The 24,979-nt window shown below is 39.2% G+C and overlaps 1 protein-coding gene across 1 annotated transcript in view; it reads right to left on the bottom strand.

Annotated features, from left to right (window-relative positions):
* LOC128647389 (complement C3) overlaps positions 1–24,979 on the bottom strand; it is a 572,326-nt gene that overhangs the window by 44,921 nt on the left and 502,426 nt on the right. The window contains exon 28 of the mRNA XM_053700176.1: positions 10,180–10,349. Coding sequence (XP_053556151.1) covers positions 10,180–10,349 — 170 coding nt within the window. The remainder of the gene's footprint in view (positions 1–10,179; positions 10,350–24,979) is intronic.

Below are 24,979 nucleotides of genomic sequence, written 5' to 3'. Positions count from 1 at the left end.
CCCAGGAGGCTGAGCAAATGGAGAACACACTTTTCAAATGTGTGTGGTAAATGCTCCTACCCAAACCCTGACTTTCTGCACTATATATGGTACTGCCCCAAGGTTAGCAAATTTTGGAATCAAGTCTCATTTTGGCTTTCCAAGATCGTAAAAACCCCTATTGCACTTACACCCCTGCAGGTGTTATTTTTAAATCAATTACCGGCTCCAAAACAGGATAGGAAACTAATGTTATACTGTTGGCAAGGAAATATATTTTCCGAAAATGGCTTTACAACAGAGCCCCGTCTGTTGGCTCTTTGAAACAGCTGCTATTGAAAACGCTGTTTTTTTAACAGTATGACACTTTATATGATGTTAGGGTAAGGGTAGCTCGCTTTATTATGAAGTGGAGGCTCCTTCTAGAGTCTTTAGATCCAGCGACCCAAATACAGATACTATACCCATTCAGAAACACTATCTATATGCTTGAAGTAAACCTCAGGGGCGAGTGGAATGTCTGGTAGAGAAGAAGGTGGGGTGGGGGGAGAAGGGAGAGTTGTTTTTTACCTTTTTTTCAAGTTCACTCAATGTTCTTAAGGCTAGAATTGTTGTTTGATGTGACACATGACAAAGTTTGTTTTGATGTTTGTTTGATTCTGTCATCTCGAAGACAATAGAAAAGAGTATTACCCTGGGATCCATGTTAGGATTAGGGTACTTTATTTCTCAAAGTCAAAGGTTTTATATAATAATTTAAAAAATGGTGCAACAGGTATTATGACCATTGCTTGCCCCACAGGTGGGGCACGTCTTCTGGGACACTTAACCAACTAAGTATGTTTCCTGCAATTGTGCAACTATGTAACTGATTTATCATGACTGTGTAAGTTGGATTATACTTTTATGTACCTGATGCCGAATAAAATAAAAGTTTATAAAAAAGACTGACTTTAACCCTTGCACTCTACTCGATCAACACCCGTTTTAAGTAGCGGTGGACAGGGGTTCAATTCCAGTCCAGTGCCGAGTTTCAGTAGCCCCGATATGCCAAAGAGGTTTTACCAGTCCTCCGGCAGTCGGCCGTTGCCAGCAGACGGGGCTCAATTCTGGTCCGGTGCTAAATTCCAGGAGCCTGGATAGACCGAATAGGTTTTGCAGGTCCTCCAGTGGTCATCCACTGTCATTTTAACACATCTATGTGACACATTATTTAAACATTGATGATAACTTTAGCAACATAGCTTCATAGTTATAAAAAGGAGGTTTAGGATTTATAGTTTAGTTTATTATAGTGATTTATTTTTTGACAGTAGGCAGTTAGTTAGGCGTTCCAGGGGAGTGTTGTTTACACATGACTTAAGTGTAGGCGGCATTAAGGACTTAGCGGGGCATTCCGGGGGTGTATAGGTTAAGTGTGACATAGGTGTAGGCGGTCAGGGGGCGTTAGCTGGGCAGTGCAGGTGTAGTGTAGGTTAGCCGTAATGTAGGTGTAGGCATTCGGTGGGAGGTAGTGAGGCAGGGCAGGGGGGAGTGTAGGTTAGGCGTGATTAAGTTATAGGCGTTCAGGGAGATTTAGCGAGGCATGCTAGTGGGAGCAGTCTGCACTTTGCTTTGGACATATCGACATAGGATCGATATGTTCAAAGCAGGGAAGTGCAGGTTGTGAGGACGGTATCGGCTACTTAGTGTAAGTAAGACACTTCAAATAGGGGCTCCTCATCGCAGTAAAATGCAGATAAGCGGCGATGTGGGCGGTGACATCACTCTCCCATTAACTTCAATGGGAGCAACATCGCCACTTGCTAGCATCGCTCAGATACCTATTCCTTTTTAGAATAACATTTCTAACACAATTGACATTTAACCCAAAATTTTCTTTCATGATTCAGCTAGAACATACTTTTTTAAGAAGAAAAAAAAAAGTTTCCAATTTTCTTCTAATTCTCATGGTATTCATTGTTGAAAAGCATACCTAGGTATGTAGCATGCCTGCACTATATGGCCTTATATATTTCTGTATTTATATATTTCTGAGCAGTAGATAGCAGCAGTGTTTGCACATGTATAACATTTTTAAAAGCATTATTACAAAACTACTGCCGAATAGAGCTCCAGACACATGCAAGCTCTTCAGCCTACCTACCTGCTTTTCAACAAAAGATAACAAGAAAACAAAGTCAGTTGGAAAATGTTTTAAAATGGTACACTCAAAATTGAATCGTTAAAAAAGCATTTTAGATTTCATGTCTCTTCACGCATGTCAAATAATGAGACAACAAATACTCTATTTGCTTTATAATGAACAAGGTTCCACTCTTGAATTGAAATTTGTCTTTTATCAATTTTAATCAACTTTCCCATTTACTTTTATCATCAATTTTTTTGTTTACTTGGTATTCTTTGTTGAAAGCTAAACCTAGGTAGTCTCATATGCTAATTTCTAAGCCCTTGAAGCTCAGCTTAGCTCAGTGCACTTTAACAGGTTTTCACAAATTGACAGTTCATGTGTGCCACATAGATAATATTGTGCTCATTCCCATGGAGTTATTTATTAGTCAGCAACGATTGGCTAAAATGCAAGTCTGTCAAAAGAACTGAAACAAGGGGGGTAGTCTGCAGAGGCTTAGATACAAGGTAATCACAGAGGAAAAAAAGTATATTAATATAACTGTTGGGGGGCAGAGCTAACCACTGAAGCGGTAGGAAGCAGCTTGCAGAAGCTCCGGCTTCATTATGCCCTATTTGGGCTAATTTTCAATGTTTTTTTATAGTTTGGACATCTAGATTTCACAAACCCAGATAGTCTCATCCTAACAAGTCCAACTACTATCGACAAGTCTGCACACCTAACTTATGTGCTGCGATTGAACTGTGTGGATGCCGAGAGCGAACATCATTGCTGAAACTGCCTAGTTATCAATTTCTAGAGTTTAGGCTGCCACATAATACTCCCTGGGAGACCGAGTTGGCGAGCAGTGAGACTCATACTACCAAACTTGTGCCTTCATCTCGTGTTCAGCCAAACAGTGCGGGAAGATGGAGCCTAGAGGTACCCCCATTTTGGAAATGGTGCTCCAAAGCAATAGAACATTGCTTTGCTTGCCTAGAACAGAGTATATGTTCTGAATGGGATAATATATCTATTCCATCTATGACAGAAGTAACCCTGCTAGATTACATGAATGCACAGTATAAATGTCAGGGTGCCAGGAATCAGACTGAGACGAGAAGTGCAAAAATAATCACACCTTTATTAATAGCAAAAAATATTAAAAAGTCCACAAGTCAAATAACAAGCCAGGAGTCAAAATCAGAGCTGGTAGTCAGACGAGCCGAGTCAGGAGCCAAAGCGAATAGTCAGACGAGCCGGAATCAGGAACAAGGAAAACAGCAGAGTCAGGAACAAGCCAGGGATCAGGAACCAGGAAGGATGTCAGGCAGCCAGGTAATACACAGGAACTTTCACAAACAAGTCTGAGACAACGCAAAGGCAAAGCATACTGAACAGAGGCCCTTAAAATAATAAGTGATGACATCACAAATCTGAGACTGCATCCTGTCTCACAGGGATGATGCACACCAGTCTGGCAATAAAGGGAAGTGCAGGAAATGAGCAGCATCCCCCACAATGCACCACAGTCAGCAAGAGAGGTGAGTAAAATGGCTTCCAGCAGCAAATGGCAAACAAACAGGGAAAAACTCTGACAATAAAGCTGAGAGTGTCAAGGGAGATATACATTATGAATAAGAAGCTCTACCAACAGTGATGTCTCGGGGAGGGAACCTAGTTGTTGAGAAACAAAGGATGTTACGGTACATAGCTAAACCTAGCATCTCTGCAGACCTGCTACAATGAGATGATGACGCTCTGGAAACACTGTCAGAGCTACTAACCACCATGAGACGAGGACTTAATCTCAGAGAATTGCAGATAACCACAAATCAGCTCAGGGCCATCGATGGGATTGCGATCGTCACAGAGACTAAACAAGGGGCCAAGTTCAATCAAGACGAATCGACAGGTTTGAACTAATCCCTACTATACATGGGGAGAAGTCAGAGAACCCAAGATATATCTCCTCTCAAACAATGCTCATAAAGGACAGTATTGAGGTCTTTGATGGATTGCTACTTTATTTGTCCAAGTCACTAGTGACAGTTATTCTACTCTCTACTATATGGACAACCACTGCCATGTGGATTATACCTTCCTATAGACGGTTATGTAGTCCCCCTTTGCTACTTCAAGGAATGAAACTACAAAAGTCCAAGAGTTATCAGATAGGTTTAGAAGTCCACTCACTAACAAAAAAAAGGAATGGGGTAACTCTGGTTAAGTAAGCAGGGGAGATATGGTTTAGTCAGTAGAACCCCAGGTGACTATTTTCTATTTTATACAGACTTTGGTTCGTATGTGTTACCTACCTGTTCGGTTGTAGTTTTAAACCGTTTTTATGCAATGTTATTATGACTCAGTTGTTATATCATATTTTGTTATTCTGATAATTATGTACAGATCTCATTATGTCTCTCCATTAATCTGTTTGGCCATCACTCCATTGTCTGCAGTCGAGACAGTGGAGTCTGGAAACCTCAATTATACCAGATCTTTGTTTAGAGTAAGAGCAGGGTATAATCATATTATACTTGGTTTTGCCTTCTAGACTTCCTAGTTGAAAGTTCATACTTATTTTATGATGCAACCTCACTAGTTTCTGATATATTGCATTGTTTAGATCAAAGTGAATAGCAGCACCCCTGATATAGCATATTTTATTAACATATGGTGACTTCTACATGCGCTTCTTCTGCCAGCTAGCTAATTTAATGATTTTGGTTCTTGTGATTTCCCTCTACAAAGACATAGAGTAACTCTAGTAAATTCTATAACTTGTATTATTCAGTACTCCATGATTGAAGCTAATAGTTTAATATTTGATACTACCATATTATTTTACATTACCCAATACATATCATAGTATGAGCTGTAACACAGTTAGTAAAGGCCCCACTGAGTTATATATTGACAGTTTCCTGTCTCTTAGAGGATAGACACCCATGATCTAGTATCGTGATTCACTTAATTACCCCTATCTTGAAAAGAATCCCAGTTTTTTGCAACTAGCTTCGCCCCCCCCCCCCCCCCACTATGGTTTACTTGGCAAACATGGTAAAATATATCCTACTACCTATACCCCCAAATTATTATTATAAACTAATGTTTTATCATAGAAGCACCCGATTCTATCTTGTTTCTCTGGTGACTCGATAATTTATCAGTTAGATGCATAGTTATATAACCGACCACTATTTAAATTTCGAGGATTACGTTATGGGTTGTTGAGAAAAAATGTCATGGTTTTGATCCTAGCATAGCCTCCTATACCATAGACCATGCTCCTTAGCAAATACACTAAATAAACCTCAATTCATTAAATGATAGTAACAGTGAAACCTATAGGGGGTTTACCAATTATTTTTATTTAAATCTACACATCACCTTCTACTAATTCCATTATATTATAATTTCCTTCTATCTCTTTAAATATATCCCTTAATTGCAATACTACTATTCTCAATTACTTATATTCTGAATATTTATGGTCCAAGAGTGTCGATCAATTAAAATGGGAAATAGCCAGATATAAATATAAAAGAGGTTTGATATGGATGCTATATGCTAATTACTTATAAATAAATGTACTTCTGTCCTAGTGTGTTGTATCTTATATCTATGATATATTGTACAAGATGTATATTGTTAAAACTCTTTACTATTATGCTGTTTAAGCTTAAAAATACTATACCACATGTCAAGACTTTAGTATATAAGATGGACTTTATTGACAGTTACGTTAATATGCTGGCACATGCTCATGTTCATGAATACATTGTAATCTTGCCTTTGTTTGTATGTTTTATAACCTCAATAAAATCACAAATTAAAAATTTTAAAAACTGTGAAATGGGTAAGAAAGGGATTATCTATCTTTTTAAACAATAACAATTCTGGAGTAGACTGCCCCTTTAAATTAAAAGTAAGGAAACCATAATAAAGACCCATGTCCTGTTTTTCTCTGAAATATGCCAAGATTTCTTGATCACATGTTTAAAAGTGGTAGAAAAAAAGTATTGTCATTAACGTGTAATAATGAAAGAATTGTTTAATTATTGTCATTTTACTTGCATATAACTATGGCCCCGATTATTAAAACTTAAACAGGCCAGATATGAACAACCATGCTGACACTCACAGAGGCTGCCCTCAGGGACTTCTATAAAAAAGGGGCTAATATTTTAATATTTACCCCATAATGATTAACCTCCCTCTTAGAGATAGAGAGGGGTGAAGCAGTGATCACATGATGATATGTTTGCAGGAGCCCCACCCATTCCCTGTTTGTAGGGGTAACTGAGGTAACTGGAATAGCCATGAAGATTTTCTGTAAAAATGATAGCTTGCAAAGTCTTTTTACTGCCAGAATTAAGAGTGTTACTGCAGAAAGCTATCTCTTCAGAAATGATTATTTTGCTGATCAAATAACTTTGTCATGGGGGCGGAGCCAACTACAAAAGGAGATTGACGTGTATGTTAAGAGCTCCTGGCTCTTCTATATTAAAATTAATGTTTATTGGCGTCTAAAACATCTCTTAAATTACCAAAAGAGGACTCTTTTATACATTGCACTATTGGAGTATCTGGGAGTGCTTGGAGGTCAACTTTTCTCCGCTTCGGGAGAGCTTTGGAAGTTAAGCTACAATGGAGGCCTTAGATGAATGGAGGAAGGCTGTGGCGCAGCTTTTACAAGAGCATCATGCCAACCTAGCGCTGACTTTACATGAGTGCTGTATGAATACAAAGGCGGGTGAGGATAAATCTATACAGTCTGCTGATCGCTCTACCACTGAAACAAATCCTCATGCTCTGATACCTATTACTCCTAAAATTTTCCAGAGCAATTATGATGTTGCGAAGGCTCCCGGGACTCTCCGTTGCCATTTTGAGTCCCTTAGGCAAGGGGATGTCAGTGTTTACCATCTCGGAGTCTGGCTAAATTGTGCTGACGGAACTGGAGGATATACGACTGCGAGCAGGGTTTCCAGCCTGCCTGCTGACCTGGCCCGTTATCTGCAATATTTGAAAACTAAGCAGCCCGCAAGAAAGAAGGGACATAGGAGACCACACATCCCTTTACTACAGTGGATTCGGCACCCATTTTGCCTGCTGTCTGTTATGGGCGGCCCATCATCGGCTCAGCTACTAGGTCCAGTGATCCAGGAGTGGGACCCTGGGGGATTACCATTAGCGGACATTATTTTGCTGGTGGCAGAGAGAAGTTTGTACCTCCCGGACTTGTGAATCGCCAAGCCGTACCTTTGGCCCTGGGGGCTGTGCTGGTGTGGATTCTGGCTTGGAGCAGCGTGCAGGACCGTCATGCTCTGTAGGGGATCAGTTCCTGTTGCCGGCATCTTCTTTGAGTAAGGTGCATACAGCCTCCGCTGGTGGCTGTACAGTTATGGCCCTTTCCTTGTTGTGCAGTACTGGCGCTGGACTTGGCGTGCATAGGGCAAAGGCATTGGCTATTGTCATTGGCACTTGTTATTCTTGCTGGGACTTTCTGGCTCGGGCTCCTGGCTCCCTGCGCAGCGCAGACCTCTTGTTTTTCACTTGGGACCCAGAAGGCTATACAGCCATGTTCTTACATGCCATGACAATACAAACCTATGACTGTTTGGAACTGCTCGGACATTGAATAAAGGTTTTGTGTTGTGAGCTACTGTGGACTTGTGCAACTACCTTTATATACAGAGATGGCCTCTTATTTTACTAAATTTTAAGTTATAACTGAATTGAGGGTTACAATTTGTATGTTCAGCCCTCTCACCTTATGTTTTGCTGCTAACTTAATACCCAATAACCTATGGGTTGATTATGTACGTTCCAGTTTGGTATTTTCATTCAATTGCACATGCTAATAGATCAGGCTATTGTTTAGCTCTAGACCATTGTTAGTTTGCCTTATAAGGGTTCATTTGTATTATAGTTTGGGAGGCTTTTTTATAGCAAACTTTGAAAGCAAGTTGGATGCTGTGCTGGGTTCATGTTAATTACTGGAAATTTTTCTTGCAGGGTTCTTAGGTTTAATTTAATTCTGCAGGCTATAATTACCATGGGGTATTGATATACTGTAGGTGTGCATGTTGCCTGCTTTCAGTGCGCCATACTACTTTCTTCCTCTAAAGTAGGATGAGGACCATTGTATTTTCAAATTCTAGTATTGCTGATATAAGAAGGGTATGTGTACTTTTCTCCCCAGATTCATACTTCCCTTTATACGTAGCTCATGCATATAAGGTTCCCCAATAGTGCAGTATATATGCCCTGCTGGGCATTTTTTCCCCTAAATAAGTAGGAGATTTGAAGACAGTCCATTATATCCTAATGATTCTTAAGTACTTTTGTAATATAGCAACTTACTAGGATATTACTGATACCTAGGGTATTTAAAGGCTAACACGTTAATATATTTCTAATTTTGGTTACACTTATCTACATTGGAATGTTTGGGCTGTTTGTTTTTCTACTGATAGTTCTACTTCTAGAACATCTAATATTAATGTTGGGGGGGGGATATTGTATGTATTTTTTACAGGCAAAAGAGCTGAATTCTTTGGGGCATGCCCCGCAAAAGGCAATTTTCAGGGCTGGTAAGGTAAAAGAGCTTTTCTATTTTAATTTTAGAATAGGGTAGGGCATTTTTTTATTTTGGGGGTCTTCGTTATTTTATTAGGGGGCTTAGAGTAGGTGTAATTAGTTTAAAATTGTTGTAATATTTTTCTAATGTTTGTAAATATTTTTTTATTTTTTGTAACTTAGTTCTTTTTTATTTTTTGTACTTTAGTTAGTTTATTTAATTGTATTTATTTGTAGGTATTGTATTTAATTAATTTATTGATAGTGTAGTGTTAGGTTTAATTGTAGATACTTGATGGTATTTTATTTAATTTATTTATTGATAGTGTAGTGTTAGGTTTAATTCTAACTTAGGTTAGGATTTATTTTACAGGTAATTTTGTAATTATTTTAACTAGGTAACTATTAAATAGTTATTAACTATTTAATAGCTATTGTACCTGGTTAAAATAAATACAAAGTTGCCTGTAAAATAAATATTAATCCTAAAATAGCTACAATATAATTATAATTTATATTGTAGATATATTAGGGTTTATTTTACAGGTAAGTATTTAGCTTTAAATAGGATTAATTTATTTAATAAGAGTTAATTTATTTTGTTAGATTTAAATTATATTTAACTTAGAGGGGTGTTAGGGTTAAGGTTAGACTTAGCTTTAGGGGTTAATAAATGTATTAGAGTAGCGGAGAGGTCCGGTCGGCAGATTAGGGGTTAATACTTGAAGTTAGGTGTCGGCGATGTTAGGGAGGGCAGATTAGGGGTTAATACTATTTATTATAGGGTTATTGAGGCGGGAGTGAGGCGGATTAGGGGTTAATACATTTATTATAGTAGCGGTGAGGTCAGGTCGGCAGATTAGGGGTTAATAATTGTAGGTAGGTGGAGGCGACGTTGGGGGCGGCAGATTAGGGGTTAATAAATATAATATAGGGGTCGGCGGTGTTAGGGGCAGCAGATTAGGGGTACATAGGGATAACGTAGGTGGCGGCGGTGTGCGGTCGGCAGAATAGGGGTTAAAAAAATTTAATAGAGTGGCGGCGATGTGGGGGGGCCTCGGTTTAGGGGTACATAGGTAGTTTATGGGTGTTAGTGTACTTTAGAGAACAGTAGTTAAGAGCTTTATAAACCGGCGTTAGCCAAGAAAGCTCTTAACTACTGACTTTTTTCTGCGGCTGGAGTTTTGTCGTTAGATTTCTAACGCTCACTTCAGCCACGACTCTAAATACCGGCATTAGAAAGATCCCATTGAAAAGATAGGATACGCAAATGGCATAGGGGGATCTGCGGTATGGAAAAGTCGCGGCTGGAAAGTGAGCGTTAGACCCTTTCCTGACTGACTCTAAATACCAGCGGTAGCCCAAAACCAGTGTTAGGAGCCTCTAACGCTGGTTTTGACGGCTAACGCCAAACTCTAAATCTAGCCGTAAGTAAGGGAACTTTGGTTCCTTTGAATTTTGTTCCTTTTTACTTTGTTTTGGTACTGCCAAATAAATATTACCTGGGTAGAAGAATAACCTCCTCCAAATTCTCTTCTTCCCACAAGCCATTCTGCAATTTGACGTGCTTGGTCATATTTTTTCAGTTTCAGTTTCTGTAGAAGAGCATATCCTGTGGCCTCCACCGTAAACAGAGAAGTATCATCATTATCCACGGGCCAATATGAACCATCTAGATAGGAACAAATGTGTATACTTTCTTATACTGAAATGAGTATCACATCTAAGATGACTATTACAATATTAATAACCTTTACCAATATTACAAAACATATTTAATGTATATGTGGTCAATTAGCTTCTATCAAGGTTCATTGTGTAAACACCAATAATTATCTTGTTCCTGTCCGATAACATTTACAGTATCTTCTTGGTAAAAAGTTCCTGATACTCAAGACAACAATTGATCTACCTTAAAATTCAAGATTGTAAATATGCAGACATATTTGATATACTAATGGGATCATTTTTGGAATATCTGATTTACTACTTAAAATAAAAAAATCATATTCAAGTAGGAAAGAGCTGTGTTTTAAGCAATATCAATTGAGAATGTCATGGAGTGATATATACAGACTTACCAACATTAACTCGTATTAGCTCCTAAACCACCAAAATCCTTTACCAAATTAAACCACTATCCCTCTACCCACCAAAAACACAGTTTTCCGTAGACTTTCCTCAGTGGACTCCACCACTTAAAGGGATAAGAGTCCAATATTTTTCTTTCATAATTCAGATAGAGAATATAATATAAAAAAACTGTCCAATTTACTTCTTTTATTAAATTAGCTTAATTCTCGTTGTATCCTTTGTTGAAGGAGTAGCAATGAAGTACAGGGAGCTAGCTGCACACATCTGATGATCCAATGACAAATGGCATTAATGCGCAGCCACCAATCAGCAGCTAGCTCCCAGTAGAGCACTGCTGCTCTTGAGCCTACTTAAGTATGCTCTTCCACAAAGGATACAAAGAGAATTAAGCAAATTAGATAATAGTAGAAATGTTGTCCACTCTATAATAAAGAGAATAAGAATGTTATGGAATGCCAAGCCCTCAGAGAGAATGAGGTGCTCATGTGCAACTTGTGGATTCATATCTTGCCAGACACAGAATGAGAATAAAATAGCAGGACTCCACGTAATGATAATTTGAAGACATTGAAATTAGTAGGTAATTTTAGGAAAAACAAACTCCCCTTAAGTACAGCTATGCATCCCATCTAAGAGATCTTAGAAAACTCCATTTGTCAATAATAGCATGCAAGGACTGCAGTATTGGAGAGGCGTTCAAGGAAATGTTTTGATCATGGTCATGGGATAAAAGCACCCACTGGTGTTTCAATAAGGTACTCAAAAAAAATAAAAAGGATACTCCCACGTCTAAGAAGTCAGAAGTTATTCTAGGAGAATAAGGCTTCATTCTATGAATTATTAAGTTTAAAGTAGCTCATTTTACCAAAATAGGTTGGTAAAGAAAAAGCGCAGGTAGGGACTTCTATGGGCTAGATAGAATAATATCATCAGGGGGAAAAAAAACTTCACCTCTTGAAGGGCCAATGGTAGCAGCTAAGTGCTTCATAAGGAAAAGAAAAAAAATGTGAAAATGGACATCCTTGTTGTGTGCCATTCAAAACGGGAATAGGTAGAGAGCAAAAGCCTTAACCACACAGTTTAACCTGGGGCTGAAAGTATAGAGGAAATTACTTTGGAAACTGAAAGGCTTGGAGGACTGTCCACATTCAGCCCCACCTTGCCCACAAGGACAGGGTAAGGGGGGGATCTGGAATCTAGCTTCTGAATAATTTTTTAAGGAGGTGTCAAGTATAATCTGTCCACTGACATTTGAGAATAAACCCTCTCCCCGATCTGGGTGAAGTATAGAGAGGTTCAAGGTCACAATGGTACAAAGTAGTTGTCCACAGCGCTGGCATATAAAAATCTTCTTTTATTAGTAAACTGACATAAAAAGCGACATTTTGGGTAGACAACCCTTATTCATGCTTTATAATTACACAATAAATGTATCACTTTTAAAACCATTCAAATTTGCCCCAACCGCATACATGCGGCTCTACTGCCACATACTGGTGAAAAAATATTACTACATTATAATTAAAAACATAGATGAATAGCTTACACTTTATTTCTCTATTCTTTAGTTATTGTTAGGGCTATATAACCTTTCATTTCTTGGCCAATAATTTTTCTAATATTATCTTTTCTTGATTCCTTTAAACAATTTAGCCATCTATAGAAAAACTGACCAGTCGTAGTCTCTATTAAGGCCTTTTGGGGTCATACAGTCTAGTTCTTGAATCCATAACATTTCTTTTTGTTTAATGAGTTTTTCCCCTTGACACCATTTCTTTGGGGGCCTACACTATCTATAACCTGCCACCTTAATTGTCTGAGTTGGTGCCCACACTTTAAAAAAATGGTTAGAAACAGGGGCATCTGTATTGTCACACCTTGTTTAAGCGGTGTTGGCTCATCCTGTTCCTGCCCATGCGAGTGGTCTCACCCACATAGATCAGGGAACAGGAACATTTAATAAGATAAACCACAAACATGGATTTACATGTGTAGCAATCTTTAATTAGATACTTTTGTTTAAGAACTCCTTAAACAAAAAGTTGTTCTAGATTCAAGAACTAGACTGTATGACCCCAAAAGGCCTTAATAGGGACTACGACTGGTCAGTTTTTCTATAGATGGCTAAATTGTTTAAAGGAATCAAGAAAAGATAATATTAGAAAAATTATTGGCCAAGAAAGGAAAGGTTATATATCCCTAACAATAAATAAAGAATAGAGAAATAAAGTGTAAGCTATTCATTTATGCTTTTAATTATAATGTAGTAATATTTTTTATTTTTTTCCTAAATCTTTTATTGAGGTTTTCAAAACATAGAAAAAAGTAATAGAGCTTTATAAACATTAAGATTCCGAAGACATGTTACTTTTATGCAGATATAATGAATTTCACATCCATCAACATATAAATTGACAACATATTTAGCTTAGTAGTATACAAAAGAAAGCTAAAGTCCTTCCCTGAAATGTAGTGAAATCAACTAATAGGGTGTGATATGCAGAATAGATTCAACAATACAAAGAGTAACCGTCTATAATAATGTTGAGCTTTTGCGAGTAAAACCTCCTTTTCTTATAGTTTATATTGCATTGGGGTAACTACAATTCCGGTCTCTTATGGAACAGGTGAGTCTAAACAGTTATTTTAATTGGTAGTTACATAGGTGGTCACTTTTTAGTTAGGTGGGGTATTGGGTAGGGGGGTATAGCGGACAAGAGACGCTTGAGTAAATAGGAATTAGAGGGGCTAAATATACTTGAATATAGACCACCATGTGTCTATACGTGAGTGAGATGACATGTTAATGATGGCTAGATGGCAGGATCCAAACTAAAAATGAAAATAAGTGGATGAGGGTGTTCAAAATATTTTCATTAGGTTCTCAATTCAATATTACAGAGCTAGTTGCTAACATAACATTATACTTACACTCAAAATATAACACAGAGAACACTTTGGGTTAAATAAGAATTTAGACCTGTTAGTTAGATGAGATTGAAATATAGAGGAGTCCTATAAAGGGTTTAGGTAGCTATCAGCTTAAATATAGCTTTCTCCTAAAGATAAATTTTTTAATACAGTGGGGAGCTAAATATAATTGAGTATAGACCGCCATGTGGTTATACGTGAGTGAGATGACATATGTTAATGATGGCTAGATGGCAGGATCTAAGCTAAACATGAAAATAAGTGGATGAGGGTGTTCAAAAATGTTTCATTAGGTTCTCAATTCAATATTACAGTGCTAGTTGCTGTGGCTTATATTTATAACATTATATTTACACTCAAAATATAACATAGAGAACACTTTGGGTTAAATGAGGATTTAGGCCTGATAGTTATATGGGGTGGAAATATAGAGGTATCCTAAAAAAGGGTTTAGGAAGCTATCAGCTTAAATATAGCTTTCTCCTAAAGATGCAATTTCTAATACAGTATTCTCCCAATATTATTGAGGTATACACAGCTATCTCTCTATCTTATCACCTTAGTCTGGGAGGTAATATTAAATAGTCATCATGTGTGATCTTATTTGGGGAGCTGAATAAATAGAAAATGATGGCATATGGATATAGCATAATGAGAATATCAGGATGCATCAGCAAAATTGAGTATAAGTCGCTAAAAGACTATAAATTAGATACTAAATAGATAATGATGTTCAAAATACCTCACAGTTCAATTCAATATGGCAGTGTTAGGTGCTGTGGCTTATATTTATAACATTACAATCACTCTTAAAATATAGTACAGATAACCCCTAGACTTAAATGAGGATTTTAACCTGGTAGTTATGTGAAAGGGAAATCTAGGTGTCGTCTAGAGAGTATTGGCAGCTATAAACCTAAAAATAGTTTTCTCTTAATAGTGCATTTTCAATACAATATTCCCCCTATACTGTTGAGGCATATACACAGCTAAGTTGTTGACGACTTATGTTAGTGTGGTCTTATTGTCTTAGTCTAGGGGCAATATGAAATAGTCTCCAAGTGTGAGCTAATTTGGGGTACTAAATAAGGAGAAGTGCAGCTCTTATCAAAAGAAAGTGAGCTATAGGAAGGAGACTAGAAGATCTATGGCATTTATAGGAAATAATCCTATGAGAAAATCTAGCGTGTTTCTATCCCAGTAGTGAGCAAGCACTGGGAACCTCTGATAATATAAACACATAACATGAGCTAAGTATATATAAAGTAGAGATAGGTCACCACCCAGGTAGAAACAACTTGTAAACATGGTGTGCGTAGATGATTACATAGCAATAGGGTTTCCAATGATAAAATGTTCTATGAACACGGCTTTCCTTCATATAAACTAGATATGTATATAAGCATAAACTATATCTCCTCATAAAAAAGACTTATTTGTAAGAAGTCAGCTGAGCAAACTACATGATATACACAAATATATATGGCTAGATTTAGAGTTCTGCAGCCAAAGGGGTGCGTTAGCTACGCATGCTTTTTTTCCCCCGCACCTTTTAAATACCGCTGGTATTTAGAGTTCACAGAAGGGCTGCGTTAGGCTCCAAAAAAGGGAGCGTAGAGCATATTTACCGCCACTGCAACTCTAAATACCGGCGTTAGAAAGATCCCATTGAAAACATAGGATACGCAATTGACGTAAGGGGATCTGCGGTATGGAAAAGTCGCGGCTGCAAAGTGAGCATTAGACCCTTTCCTGACTGACTCCAAATACCAGCGGGCGGTAAAAACCAGCGTTAGGAGCCTCTAACGCTGGTTTTGACGGCTACCGCCAAACTCTAAATCTAGGCCATAGTCATTTATCCAATACATGATACACCTAATGAACTAATAATATCTGTTTACACATAACTAGACTAATTAGGATTCAAATATTAATGTTTGGAAATGTTTGGATATGTCTTTATAAAAGTATAGAATTGTATACATATAAATGCTCTTTTTTAATATATATATATATATATATATATATATATATTATATGTAATACATGAAATTGGTATATATAAAGAAGTTTTCTCCTGTTAAGTGTAGTCAGTCCACGGGTCATCCATTACTTATGGGATTATAACTCCTCCCTAACAGGAAGTGCAAGAGGATCACCCAAGCAGAGCTGCTATATAGCTCCTCCCCTCTACGTCATATCCAGTCATTCTCTTGCACCTAACTTAAAGATAGGACGTGTGAGAGGACAGTGGTGTGTTAAACTTAGTTTTTAATCTTCAATCAAAAGTTTGTTATTTTAAACGGCACCGGAGTGTGTTGTTTGTCCTCAAGCAGCATTAGAAGAAGAATCTGCTTGAGTTTTTCTATGATCTTAGCGGTCGTAACTAAGATCCACTTGCTGTTCTCGGCCATTCTGAGGAGTGAGGTAACTTCAGAACAGGGGATAGCAGGCAGGGTCCACCTGCAAGGAGGTATGTGCAGTATATTATTTTCTAAGGAATGGAATTGACTCAGAAAATACTGCTAATACCGATGTAAGTGCAGCCTTAAATGCAGTAGTAGCAACTGGTATCAGGCTGATATGTATGTATGTATACTCTGAGGTATTTCTGGGGAATGCAATTTCACTAAGAAAATACTGTCAGTATTAAAGTAATATTTGAGCCTACACTGCAGTGAAGCGACTAGCAGCAGGTTTATTAATTACACTTCATAATTTTGAATTTAAAACGTTTACTGGCATGTTAATCGTTTTTTCTGAGGTACTTGGTGATAAAACTTTATGGGCATAATTTTTACCACATGGCTGTCGTTTTTTATGCATAAAAACAATCTACTGAGCTTCCCCACTATTGTTATAGGAGTGGGAGGGGCCTATTTTAGCGCTTTATTGCGCAGTAAAAATTTAGTCACAGTCTTCCTGTTTCTTCCTCCATGATCCAGGACGTCTCTACAGAGCCCAGGGGTCTCCAAAACTAGTTTTGAGGGAGGTAATCAGTCACAGCAGACCTGTGACAGTGTGTTTGACTGTGATAAAAACGTTTATTATTGCAACTGTTTATCCGTTTTGGGTATTAAGGGGTTAATCATCCTTTTGCTAGTGGGTGCAATCCTCTGCTAACTTTATACATTTTCTGTCAAAATTTGGTTGTTTTAACATATTTGGTTCATTGTTAATTCAAATGTGTCACATTTTCATGTTTTCTTAAAGACGCAGTAGCGTTTTTTATATAGCTTGTAAATTTATTTAAAAGTTTTTTTCCAAGCTTGCTAGTTTTATTGCTAGTCTGTTTAAACATGTCTGACACAGATGAATCTCTTTGTTCACTATGTTTAAAGGCCAATGTGGAGCCCAATAGAAATTTGTGCACTAAATGTATAGATGCTACTTTGAATAAAAGTAAAACTTTATATATTAAGAAAATATCACCAGACAACGAGGGGGAAGTTATGCCGACTAACTCTCTTCACGTGTCAGTACCTTCGCCTCCCGCTCAGGAGGTGAGTGATATTGTGGCGCCAAGTACATCAGGGCGGCCCATACAAATCACTTTGCAAGACATGGCTAATGTTATGACTGAAGTACTATCTAAATTGCCAGAATTAAGAGGTAAACGCGATCACTCTGGGGTAAGAACAGAGTGCGCTGATAATAATAGAGCCATGTCTGATACTGCGTCACAATTTGCAGAACATGAGGACGGAGAGCTTCATTCTGTGGGTGACGGATCTGATCCAAGTAAACTGGATTCAGACATTTCAAATTTTAAATTTAAGCTGGAGAACCTCCGTGTATTACTAGGGGAGGTATTAGCGGCTCTGAATGATTGTAACACGGTTGCAATTCCAGAGAAAGTATGTAGGCTGGATAAATATTTTGCGGTACCGGCGTGTACTGACGTTTTTCCTATACCTAAAAGGCTTACAGAAATTGTTAACAAGGAGTGGGATAGACCCGGTGTGCCCTTTTCACCCCCCTCCTATATTTAGAAAAATGTTTCCAATAGACGCCACCACACGGGACCTATGGCAGACGGTCCCTAAGGTGGAAGGAGCAGTTTCTACTCTGGCTAAGCGCACCACTATCCTGGTGGAGGATAGCTGTGCTTTTTCAGATCCAATGGATAAAAAGTTAGAGGGTTACCTTAAGAAAATGTTTGTTCAGCAAGGTTTTATATTACAACCCCTTGCATGCATTGCGCCTGTCACTGCTGCGGCGGCATTCTGGTTTGAGTCTCTGGAAGAGACCCTTAGCACAGCTCCATTGGATGAGATTATAAACAAGCTTAAAGCCCTTAAGCTAGCTAATTCATTTATTTCTGATGCTGTAGTACACTTAACCAAACTTACGGCTAAGAACTCCGGTTTCGCCATTCAAGCGCGCAGAGCGCTGTGGCTTAAATCCTGGTCAGCTGATGTGACTTCTAAATCAAAATTGCTTAATATTCCTTTCAAAGGGCAGACATTATTCGGGCCCGGTTTGAAAGAAATTATCGCTGACATTACTGGAGGTAAGGGCCATGCCCTGCCTCAAGACAGGGCCAAACCAAAGGCTAAACAGTCTAATTTTCGTGCCTTTCGTAATTTCAAGGCAGGAGCAGCATCAACTTCCTCCGCTCCAAGACAGGAAGGAACTGTTGCTCGCTTCAGACAGGGCTGGAAACCTAACCAGTCCTGGAACAAGGGCAAGCAGGCCAGAAAACCTGCTGCTGCCCCTAAGACAGCATGAAGTGAGGGCCCCCTATCCGGAGATGGATATAGTGGGGGGCAGACTTTCTCTCTTTGCCCAGGCTTGGGCAAGGGATGTCCAGGATCCCTGGGCGTTGGAAATCATATCCCAAGGATATCTTCTGGATTTCAAAGCTTCTCCTCCAAAAGGGAGATTTCATCTTTCAAGGTTATCAGCAAACCAAATAAAGAAAGAGGCGTTTATACGCTGTGTACAAGACCTCTTACTAATGGGGGTGATCCACGCAGTTCCGCGGACGGAAAACGAGCAGGGATTCTATTCAAATCTATTTGTGGTTCCCAAGAAAGAGGGAACCTTCAGACCAATCTTGGACTTAAAGATCCTAAACAAATTCCTAAGAGTTCCATCGTTCAAAATGGAAACTATTCGAACCATCTTACCCATGATCCAAGAGGGTCAGTATATGACCACAGTGGATTTAAAGGATGCCTACCTTCACATACCGATTCACAAGGATCATTACCGGTATCTAAGATTTGCCTTCCTAAACAGGCATTACCAGTTTGTAGCTCTTCCCTTCGGGTTTGCTACGGCTCCAAGAATCTTTACAAAGGTTCTGGGCTCTCTTCTGGCGGTACTAAGACCGCGAGGCATAGCGGTAGCTCCATACCTAGACGACATTCTGATACAAGCGTCAAGTTTCCAAACTGCCAAGTCTCATACAGAGTTAGTTCTGGCATTTCTAAGGTCACATGGGTGGAAAGTGAACGTAGAAAAGAGTTCTCTAGTGCCACTCACAAGAGTTCCCTTTCTAGGAACTCTTATAGATTCTGTAGAAATGAAAATTTACCTGACGGAGGACAGGTTAACAAAACTTCTAAATGCTTGCCGTGGCCTTCATTCCATTCAACACCCGTCAGTGGCTCAGTGCATGGAGGTAATCGGCTTAATGGTAGCGGCAATGGACATAGTACCATTTGCGCGCCTGCATCTCAGACCGCTGCAATTGTGCATGCTAAGTCAGTGGAATGGGGATTACTCAGATTTGTCCCCTCTGCTAAATCTGGATCAAGAGACCAGAGATTCTCTTCTATGGTGGCTTTCTCGGCCACATCTGTCCAAGGGGATGTCCTTCCGCAGGCCAGATTGGACGATTGTAACAACAGACGCCAGCCTTCTAGGTTGGGGCGCAGTCTGGAATTCCCTGAAGGCTCAGGGATCATGGACTCAGGAGGAGAGACTCCTTCCAATAAACATTCTGGAATTAAGAGCAATTTTCAATGCTCTTCTGGCTTGGCCTCAGTTAGCATCTCGGAGGTTCATCAGGTTTCAGTCGGACAACATCACGACTGTGGCTTACATCAACCATCAAGGAGGAACAAGGAGTTCCCTAGCGATGATGGAAGTCTCAAAGATAATTCGCTGGGCAGAGTCTCACTCTTGCCACCTGTCAGCGATCCACATCCCAGGCGTGGAGAACTGGGAGGCGGATTTTCTAAGTCGCCAGACTTTTCATCCGGGGGAGTGGGAACTTCACCCGGCGGTGTTTGCCCAACTGCTTCATCGTTGGGGCAAACCAGATCTGGATCGCATGGCGTCTCGCCAGAACGCCAAGCTTCCTTGTTACGGATCCAGGTCCAGGGACCCGGGAGCGGTGCTGATAGATGCTCTGACAGTTCCTTGGGTCTTCAACATGGCTTATGTGTTTCCACCTTTCCCAATGCTTCCTCGATTGATTGCCAGGATCAAACAGGAGAGAGCATCGGTGATTCTAATAGCGCCTGCGTGGCCACACAGGACCTGGTATGCAGATCTAGTGGACATGTCGTCCTGTCCACCATGGTCTCTGCCTCTGAGACAGGACCTTCTGATTCAGGGTCCTTTCAAACATCCAAATCTAATTTCTCTGAGGCTGACTGCATGGAGATTGAACGCTTGATTCTATCAAAGCGTGGATTCTCGGAGTCAGTGATTGATACCTTAATACAGGCTAGGAAACCTGTTACCAGGAAAATTTACCATAAAATATGGCGTAAATATTTATATTGGTGCGAATGCAAGAGTTACTCATGGAGTAAGGTTAGGATTCCTAGGATATTGTCTTTTCTACAAGAGGGTTTAGAAAAGGGTTTATCTGCTAGTTCGTTAAAGGGACAGATTTCAGCTCTGTCTATCCTTTTACACAAACGTCTGGCAGAAGTTCCAGACGTTCAGGTTTTTTGTCAGGCTTTGGCTAGGATTAAGCCTGTGTTTAAGACTGTTGCTCCGCCGTGGAGCTTAAACTTAGTTCTTAACGTTCTGCAAGGTGTTCCATTTGAACCCCTTCATTCCATCGATATCAAGCTGTTATCCTGGAAAGTTCTGTTTTTAATGGCTATTTCCTCGGCTCGAAGAGTCTCTGAGTTATCGGCCTTACATTGTGATTCTCCTTATCTGATTTTTCATTCAGACAAGGTAGTTCTGCGTACTAAACCTGGGTTCTTACCTAAGGTAGTCACTAACAAGAATATCAATCAAGAGATTGTTGTTCCATCGTTGTGCCCTAATCCTTCTTCAAAGAAGGAACGACTTTTGCACAATCTGGACGTTGTCCGTGCCCTGAAATTTTATTTACAGGCAACTAAAGATTTTCGTCAAACTTCTTCCTTGTTTGTCGTTTATTCTGGACAGAGGAGAGGTCAGAAAGCTTCGGCTGCCTCTCTCTCTTTTTGGCTTCGTAGCATAATACGTTTAGCCTATGAGACTGCTGGACAGCAGCCTCCTGAAAGGATTACAGCTCATTCTACTAGAGCTGTGGCTTCCACTTGGGCCTTTAAGAATGAGGCCTCTGTTGAACAGATTTGCAAGGCTGCAACTTGGTCTTCACTTCACACTTTTTCAAAATTTTACAAATTTGACACTTTTGCTTCTTCGGAGGCTGTTTTTGGGAGAAAGGTTCTACAGGCAGTGGTTCCTTCCGTGTAAAGATCCTGCCTTGTCCCTCCCGTCATCCGTGTACTTTTAGCTTTGGTATTGGTATCCCATAAGTAATGGATGACCCGTGGACTGACTACACTTAACAGGAGAAAATATAATTTATGCTTACCTGATAAATTCATTTCTCCTGTAGTGTAGTCAGTCCACGGCCCGCCCTGTTTTTTACGGCAGGTCTAAATTTTAATTAAACTCCAGTCACCACTGCACCCTATAGTTTCTCCTTTCTCGTATGGTTTCGGTCGAATGACTGGATATGACGTAGAGGGGAGGAGCTATATAGCAGCTCTGCTTGGGTGATCCTCTTGCACTTCCTGTTAGGGAGGAGTTATAATCCCATAAGTAATGGATGACCCGTGGACTGACTACACTACAGGAGAAATGAATTTATCAGGTAAGCATAAATTATATTTTTCTTGATAAAGTATTATGCTATTAAATATTAAATATGATTTTGTATATACATATATTGTATTAACTAATTTTTCAATAGGTATTGTATTTTCAATTTTAATTTTACATTTACGTATTATTTATTTCAATGTATTTTATGATTTTTAATATTTATTATTTATGTTTTTTATTATTTATGATTATCATTTTGTATTATTTAGTTTTCAATATTATTTTGATTGCTATATATATATATATATATATATATATATTCCTTGCCCTATTATACATTACATGATTCTTAAATTACATATATAGCTATACTTATCAATTTTGGTATAATTGTAAGAACCCTTGCTATAACCCCCTAATGATAATATAAGACAATAGAGCTATATAGCTATGTCTTTTTACTCAATAAGATACTAACAATCTATTTTTAAAGATCATGAAATTACCCCTATTAAATTTGTAAATAAAAATCGAATGCAATCATAAGATCTGTATTAAAATAACATGCAAATATAGGGTTAACTATACACCTGAGAGGGAGTGTTTATGCACTGTGTTCCTATTGGCTTAGCTCAGCTTTTTAAGTTCCCATACCTGTCTTGTTTAGTCACCTCTGATGAAGCGTGGGAGTGCCCATGCGAAACATGTTAGGTGTTTGTCTGCTCATGTCTAAGTGGATGAAATAAACCCTTTTCAACTTTGAAGCAAGATTACCGTGGTTTGCAGTGATTTTTTCTGTTTGCTTCATATAAACTATGTGTGTCCATTCAGGGCCATATAAGTAATTCAGACTCAGGGGTCGTCTTTGGTACTTGCGTAGGAGTAATGGTATATATATATATATATATATATATATATATATATATATACAGACCCTTCTTGTAGAAACGATTGCGCACATAATTGCAAAGTCATCCAATCCCTAATCGGAATGCCATAAGACCCAAAGGTTGCAGAGTAGGGCGACATTGTGAATAATGAAGCAATCCCTGCGGGCTCGTCAGAGCTAGAGGACAGGGGAGGTTGTGAAAACTCAGGCTCACATCTAGCCAGGCCTCTATACACTGGCTGATCAGTTCCCGTTCAGATGGTTGGTTCTTCTGACACCTGGGGTGGTCGGCCGCACCTGCCCGGATTATTGAGAATCTTTTCTCTAAATCAAGTGCTGGCTCTGTTGGGTTGAGCGTCGTTGCTGAACTTGGTGATGTCAGTGACTGATCAGTTCTTCGGAGCCTCATTAACGGTTCCACCTTTGCTAGAATGTGGCTTTAAGTAGGTTCTATTATAGTGGCTGAGGTCTGCAGATTATGATGCTTCTCATCTCATCATGTTACCGTCGCCATTTTGGGATCTTTGCCTTCTCTTCGTAACGGGCACCCTCTAAAGAAATTAAATATGAGAAGTTTCTGTCCATCTTTTTAGTCAGGGCTGCCAAGAGGTCTCCAATTTCCTTGCAAAGTGTCTCATCCATGGTTAGCTAGATCCCACCATCTAAGATCAGTAGTGAAGTAGATCTGTTTTACCCGGTGTACAGGGGGGGCTGGGGGCTAGGGTAGATGGTACCGGGCCACAGCCCTTCCTAGCAAACTGTCCGGAATGTATCTCCTGATCTCCTGCAAATGAGATCACCATCAAAGTGTTGTCAAAAAGAGCACTAAGTCTCCAGGCTTCGATTTTTGCTTAGTAGAATTCTTTAAATTTATTTGGATATGTGGCTGCTTGTCTGTGAAGAATCAGTAGCTTTTAAAGTTGCGTCTGATCATGGTTGCCATCCGGACATGCCCCCCTAATGTAGTAATATTTTTCCACCAGTAGGTGGCAGCAGAGCCGCATGTATGCAGTTGGTGCGAATTTGTTTTAAAAGTGAGAAATGTATTGTGCAATTATAAAGCATGAGTAAGGGTTGTCTACCCGAAACGTCGCTTTTATGTCTGTTTACTAATAAAAGAAGAATTTTATATGCCAGTGCTGTGGACAACTACTTTGTACCATTGGGACTGGGGGATTTGGCAGAGTCCCTGTCTTCACGTGCACTGTAATACTCTAAAAAAGTTGCTGTTTCATTTCTATGTGTATGTAGGTGCAAGGTCAACTAAAGACAGCTAAGGAGCCAAAAGTTTAGCCTAAGGGACATATTTATCAAGCGCCATATGGAACTTGATGCCCCGTGTTTCTAGTGAGCCTTCAGGCTCGCTGGAAACACAAGTTATTAAGCAGCGGTCTAAAGACCGCTGCTCCATAACCTGTCCGTCTGCTCTGAGGCGGTGGACAGACATCACTACAAATAAACCTGATCAAATATGATGTTGTTGATTGACACCCCCTGCTAGCGGCCAATTGGCCGCAAATCTGCAGGGGGCGGCATTGCACCAGCAGTTCACAAGAACTGCTGGTGCAATGATAAATGCCGACTGCATATGCTGTCAGCATTTATCGATGTGCAGCGGACATGATCCGCAATATCGGATCATGTCCGCTTGCACAATGATAATTCTGCCCCTAAAGATTAACATCAGTGTTTATAAGAGATAAGGGCTTATTATTCTTGCATCTTGTTGCATCCTTACTGGGCTTGGGCTTTGCTATAGTTTATGCCTCCAAAAATAAATAAATATATATTAGAGGTCTGCAGTTTTGTTTACAGTCAAATGCAGAAGTAGTAGGCTGCTTTCGGTATTTGGCTCCTTCTTAGAGCTGATTATCCTCTTGTGCAAGTGAAACACACTAAGACCTGGATTGCACAGATCTTAGTGTATAGTGTATTTCACTTACACAAGAGAATAAGAGCTAAATACTGAAAGCAGCCTCCGACAGTGAACAGAACTGCTGAATGCACACCTCTAATATATAAATAAATATATACACTAAAAGGTACACAGGTGTTTGTTATTGATGAAATTGATATGTTAGTATAAATATAAGCTGTATTTCACACGTTTGTTATGCTGATGACGGGGACAAGCTCCTCGAAAACGTTTCAATAAATAAGAGACTATTTGTTGTTCTCACATTAACGAAAGACCTGAGAGTGCTGTCATTTGTATTGGAGATATATATATATATATATATATATATATATATATATATATATATTGGTGCAGCTTGTATCAGTAACAAAATTTAACTTTATTGGCAGCTAGCAGGGAGTGTCAATCAACCCAATTGTATTTAATCGGGTTGATTTGTGGCAATGTCTGACCACCGCTT

This window comes from Bombina bombina, chromosome 2 (genome assembly GCF_027579735.1).
Source record: "Bombina bombina isolate aBomBom1 chromosome 2, aBomBom1.pri, whole genome shotgun sequence".
Taxonomy (NCBI): Eukaryota; Metazoa; Chordata; class Amphibia; order Anura; family Bombinatoridae; genus Bombina; species Bombina bombina.
The sequence above is the reverse complement of the archived record's forward strand: the minus strand, read 5'-3'. Positions and strand labels throughout refer to the sequence as shown.